This window comes from Piliocolobus tephrosceles, unplaced genomic scaffold (genome assembly GCF_002776525.5).
Source record: "Piliocolobus tephrosceles isolate RC106 unplaced genomic scaffold, ASM277652v3 unscaffolded_25971, whole genome shotgun sequence".
NCBI classification, from domain to species: Eukaryota; Metazoa; Chordata; class Mammalia; order Primates; family Cercopithecidae; genus Piliocolobus; species Piliocolobus tephrosceles.
The window spans coordinates 865-6,832 of NW_022308722.1; the positions used below are offsets into that span (position 1 = coordinate 865).

Here is a 5,968-nt window from a genome sequence, read left to right on the forward strand (position 1 = left end):
CTGTCTTGGCCACCCAGAGGGCTAGGAGTGAACCACTGTGCACTGCCATTTCTGGAAGTTTCTAAAAGCATCTCGAACTACATATACCAAAAACTCACAAAAATGCAATCAGTTTCTAAATACTCTTTTGTTATCTGCTTTTTTCACTTACTCATATTTCATGACTATCTTAACATGTGATTGAATATATGTATAACTACATAACCTATTTCTATTGACTGGGTGGTGTTGCATTATGTGGACGTATCCTATTCAACAGATCCCATATTACTGGATTCCATTTTTTGTCTTTATTTTTTATTTTTATTTTTTTTTTGAGACGGAGTGTTGCTCTGTCGCCCGGGCTAGAGTGCGGTGGCCGGATCTCAGCTCACTGCAAGCTCCGCCTCCCGGGTTTACGCCATTCTCCTGCCTCAGCCTCCCGAGTAGCTGGGACTACAGGCGCCCGCCACCTCGCCCGGCTAGTTTTTTGTATTTTTAGTAGAGATGGGGTTTCACCATGTTAGCCAGGATGGTCTCGATCTCCTGACCTCGTGATCCGCCCGTCTCGGCCTCCCAAAGTGCTGGGATTACAGGCTTGAGCCACCGCGCCCGGCCCTACTTTTTGTCTTTATAAACATCGTTATATATACCTGTTATGGACACGTCTGGCTCCTTCCCTGAAATCTGTTCAGATGTTATAGTTATAGCCTTTTTCTAACTATTCAAGACCTATTACTCCCTTGAATCCCTGTAGCATTTTTTTTATCTGTGTTTCTGTGGTAAGCATATTTTCCACTACAATAAGTATGTCCTGTCATCTCCCTGCTTGTAGCTACTAAGATCCCTTAGGAAAGATCCCATCCTAATCTAAGATTGCATCCGCAATACCTATAACACAATAACTTGCCGTTAGAGACATGCCATAGATATTTGTTGACTAAGGGCAAGAATATATGAATTTGTTTAGTGATTCACTGCAGTGTTTTGTGGGTAAGTAACATAGTCGTGTTTCCCCAGTCTAGTTTCTGGCCCGCAGGGGCCTTATTTGCCATCTTCCTGCCCCTCCCCCCATCTCAGGGCAAGGGTGAAAGCTGGCAAGGGTCCGGGGCTGGCATCTACCCAGACAGGGTCTCGCTCTGCTGCCCAGCCCACTCTCAAGTCGATGTGGAGTTTCCCAGCTCACCCTCCGTATCCTGGATTTTGGATCCCTCCTACCCTCACCCTACTTTCTCTCTGAGTTTGACAGGTGAGCGGGTAGAACCTGAGGATCTGCATTCCCCTAGGAGGTGCTTCAAGCAGTGGCAGGGTCTTGGCCTCTGAGCTGCTCCCTGGTGGGAAGGAAGCCACAGCCCCTGGTCTGTGCTGGGAGACTGACAGAGCTTTAGGATGGACAGGCGTTGGAGGTGCACCACTCCACAGTAGGCGCTCAATAATGGTGGTCTTTATTCTCTTTCCTCCTCTGTCATCTGACACAATTCTTTCTTCTCAGCTAAGGACTGGGTCTGTCCTTCGCTTGTCCCTGTAGCCCTGACTACAACTTTCCAAGCCATTTTTTTTTTTTTTTTTTTTTTTGCCACGAAGTGTGTTTTATTTTCATTATTCATACAAATAATTTTCTATAATATTCCAGGGCAAACCGGAGAATTTGGCAGTCCGATTGGGGGGGGTCCCTTCAGAGACCCACAGGCCGGTGGCATCGGCGCGGAGTGCCCAGGTTCACAGTGCAGCTTGTGGCTCTTGTCCATCTTGCAGGTGGCTCTTCCTCCACATCACGACTGGGGTCTCGAAGATGACGGGGGTAGGAAATCCTCCAGGATTTTAGGAAATTTCACTCCGCTTCTCCTGCTCAATGGTCTCTTTGGTCGGCAGGGTGTTCTTCTCCTGCGTCTCTGTTTTCTTCAGCTTGGCCTTATCGAAGCTGGCGATTTCCCCCATGTCTGGTTTGTCTGCCATTTTCTTAAAACAATCCGTGTAGTCGGGTTCCGAGCCCGGGATCCCGGTGCTCCCACTGGCGTTGCTGCAGCAAGAGACCGCCATTTTTGTTTTCTAAGAGGTTTTATTGGGAGCTGAGTGTTAATAGTACCCCAGCCCCTCCCAGCAGGCTCAAAGGGCTCTTTTGCCTTCACTTGTGGTTGAGAGTCCTCCCTCCTTCCTTCCCTCTTCTCTGTCCTGTTGAAATATGAAGGATATGAAGGTACCTCCCTAGAAAGTATCAGTGCTTTATTTTGTACCCCTACCAACTTTCTCTCTTTTTTTTTTTTTTTTCGTTTTTTGAGATGAGGTTTCACTCTTGTTGCCCAGGCTAGAATGCAATGGCGTGATCTCGGCTCCCTGCAACCTCTGCCTCCTGGGTTCAAGCAATTCTCCTGCCTCAGCCTCCTGAGTAGCTGGGATTACAGGCATGCACCACCCACATCCAGCTAATTTTTTCTATTTTTGGTAGAGATGGGGTTTCTCCATGTTGGTCAGGCTGGTCACGAACTCCTGACCGCAGGTGATCCGCCCACCTTGGCCTCCCAAAGTGCTGGGATTACAGGCGTGAGCCACCGCACCTGGCCTCTTTCTCATAGAAATCTTTTGTGATTGAATTGTCTGAATTGTGGATTTTTTGGGGTCCACCTTACCATTTTCCTTCTTAGAACCTATAGCTTTCTTTTTTTGGCCAGAATTTCTTTTTGGAGAAATCTCCCCTAAAGTATGGGGTACCCGTGTGATAATTTCCAGTATCTCTTCCTGAGCTATTATAAACTCGCAGGGAATGTTGAGGCCCTCACAGGGAGGGCTCAAGTGATCCTCACCCTGTATGAAGAGTGACCCCACAATGAAATTCCTTTCCTGGAATTCAAACAATAGACTTAAAAAAAAATTTAAGACACAGAGTCTTAGGTTGGGCACGGTGGCTCACGCCTGTAATCCCAGCTACTAGGGAGGCTGAGGCAGGAGGACCACTTGATGGAGGTTTCAGTGAGTCAAGATCAAGACACTGCACTCCAGCCTGAGCAACAAAGCCAGACCCCATCTGGCCAGACCTCCATCGGGAGATGGAGATTGCAGTGAGCGGAGATCCTGCCACTGCACCCCAGCCTGGGCGACAAAGCCAGATCCCATTCCGCCCCACCCTCCAAAAAAAGAGAGAGAGAAAGAGAGAGAGAGAGAGAGAGACAGGGTCTGGCTCTGTCACCCAGGCTACAGTGGATTGGCTTGATCATAGCTCACTCACTGCAGACTTGAACTCCTGGGCTCAAGTGATCCTCCTGCCTCGGCCTCCTGAGTACCTGGAACTACAGGCACCAGCCAGTGTGCTCTGCTCAAGCAGTAGACTTTCCCTTGGCATAAAGACCATTATAATCCCCTCCACCAGCTCTCACAAAGCCATAGTTTGCCAGAGCCATTACTGAGCCTTTTGGCAAGGCAATGAGCTCAAATTCACCCAAACAGGTATAGGGTTCCTAAACTCAGCCCAGGCTTCACTGACAATACCTAATACGCCTGACTCTATAAGGGGCTGACTTTTAAAATAATAACTTTTTTTTTTTTTTTTTTTTTTTTTTTTGAGATGGAGTCTCACTCTGTCGCTCAGGCTGGAGTAATATAATGCGATCTTGGCTCACTGTAACCTCCGCCTCTTGGGTTCAAGTGATTCTCCTGCTTCAGTCTCCCAAGTAGCTGGGATTACAGGCGCCCACCACTACACCCAGCTAGTTTTTTTGTATAAAATAATGACTTTTAAAATAATCCAATATAATAAGATCTATTAAGCACTTAGTACATAACTATGAACCAGGGATTGGGGAGAGAAAGGAGGAAGGAGATTGGATCTCACCCGCAAAGAGTTTAGAATCTCTCCACTGAGACTTTTAGGAGTTAGAGCTGGAGACTTCACAATCTAAAGTGAAGAAAGACGAACAGGGTAAAACTCAGGATAGTTTTTGTAAAAAGAAATGTAAAACTGTTTGCCTTCCTGTTTCTTCGTCAGGGATAAGTAATTTCCAGTCATCCCATCTATTAAACAAATATGTATTTAGAAAGAAAAACAGTCCAAGAGCCTACTGTGGGCACAGCTGGGTGCACAGAACCCATCTTGGGAGGCTGGCTCTGCCCCTTGAGAAAGTTCAAGATGAAGGGGGCACCAAGGCCAGAGGCAAATGTCCAGCCATCACCAGCGGGGATCACCTCGAGTTCCATGCAAGGGGCTCAGTGTTGGGTAATCGAGAGTGGAAAGCTCTGGAAAAACCCTAATACCCCTGTTGCAACATTCTAGGAAAATGGTCTGTCTATTGAATAAGAGTGAGTCACCATGGGAAAGTTGGGGCGGTCAACACTACCCTGCGCTGCTCATCCCCATTCTTTGGCTCCTAGTGATGCTCTGGTCACCCTCTGGGGGCCACGGGGAGGAGGTGGTGACGCTGTGATCCGGAATTTCAACGAGACATATGCAAATGGCCCAATGGGCTGTGAAGGAAGTTCAGAGACAGGAGGACGAGGCAACTCAGTGTTTCTAACCCGCAAAGCAGAAGTGAGAATGGGTGAGAATTCCCAGTCACCTTCCCCTTCTCCTTTCCCTTCTCACTCTACCCCAACCCTACTCCCTGTGTGGGCCTCTGTCCCTTCCCTGTTCAGAAATGAGACCACTGGATGGGTGCTGTGGCCCATGTCTGTAATCCCAGCACCTCAGAAGGCCGAAGTGGGAGGATCACTTAAGGTCAGGAGTTTGAGACCAGGCTGGGCAACATAGTGAGACTCCTGTCTCTGCAAAAAAAAAAAAAGTAAAAATTAGCCAGGTGTGGTAGTATGCACCTGTAGTTCCAGCTACTTGAGACGCTGAGGTTGGGGGATCACTTGAACTCAGGAGGTTGAGACTGCAGTGAGCTATGATCACACCATTGCACTCCAGCCTGGGTGACAAAGTAAGACCCTGTCTCTTGTTTGAGACGGAGTCTCGCTCTGTCGCCCAGGCTGGAGTGCAGTGGCTCAATCTTGGCTCACTGCAACTTCTGTCTCCCGGGTTCAAGCGATTCTCCTGCCTCAGATCTCCCCAGTAGCTGGGACTACAGATGCAAGCCACCACGCCTGGCTAATTTTTGTAATTTTAGTAGAGATGGGGTTTCACCATGTTGGTCAGGCTGGTCTTGCACAGGTGATCCACCCGCCTCAGCCTCCCGAATAGCTCGGATTACAAGTGGGAGCCACTATGTCCGGCTGACCCTGTCTCTTAAAAAAGAAACTGAGACCTCTGACTTTTAACCAATTACCCAAGTCTGCCAAAGTACTCATCTGTAAAGGAAACCAGCCTTGCAAGGTTCCTTTCGACTCCAGAATTGAGGAGTGGGTTTGGGGGCAGTCGGAGGTGGGTGCTGGTGAGTAGATGACAGGAGAAGGAAGAACCTCCGGTTGAGCCCCCACTATGTGTCAGGCCAGGAACCCAGGGATCTCACCAGAGCCCTCTGTAGAGGTCAGCATCCTTGTTTCACAGATGAACCAATGACACCCTAGTCGGAGGATGGTGACACCAGGATCTGACCCAGTCTTCCCAGGCTACCCCCGCAACTGGAAGCCCCCTAAGATTGGACAGACAGATTCTTTCAGGAAACACCACCACTCTGGTTTATTTCAGCTGCAGGTCTGATCTCCGCAACAGAGGTACACCTGAAAAATACCGCCTTAGCCGCTGAGTTTTGATAGAGCAATTCTATATTCCTGGTAACTTCCACTGTAATTAATCGTCAATTGATTTCTCCGTCACTTACATGTGAATGTGAAGGCGCTGGCTTCTCTGTCAGGAAGTGAACTATCTATTGACAAATGAGTCAAAGCCCTGGGCGGCTGTTACTTATTCATGAAGGAGGGTGTTGGCGCATTTGGGTTTCCCCTCACCTGTCCAGCACGCCCTGAAAGATGGGAGTACAGAGTCCTGGGGAGAAAGTGGTTTCCTGCCCTCCCTGGGCTCGCATTTGAACCGTACTTTCTTTCTCTCTCTCTCAGCAGA

At 48.5% G+C, this 5,968-nt stretch overlaps 1 protein-coding gene across 1 annotated transcript; it reads right to left on the reverse strand.

The window, feature by feature from the left end:
• Window positions 1-1,531: 1,531 nt before the first annotated feature.
• On the reverse strand, window positions 1,532-2,013 carry LOC113221573 (thymosin beta-10). The gene has a single exon (XM_026450897.1). The coding sequence runs from the start codon at window positions 1,933-1,935 to the stop codon at window positions 1,801-1,803; it is 135 nt and encodes a 44-aa protein (XP_026306682.1). The 5' UTR covers window positions 1,936-2,013; the 3' UTR covers window positions 1,532-1,800.
• Window positions 2,014-5,968: the final 3,955 nt, after the last annotated feature.

Bases quoted from the DNA above. Each gene is read 5' to 3' on its own strand.
- LOC113221573 (XM_026450897.1), bottom strand. From the start codon at position 1,935: ATGGCAGACAAACCAGACATGGGGGAAATCGCCAGCTTCGATAAGGCC.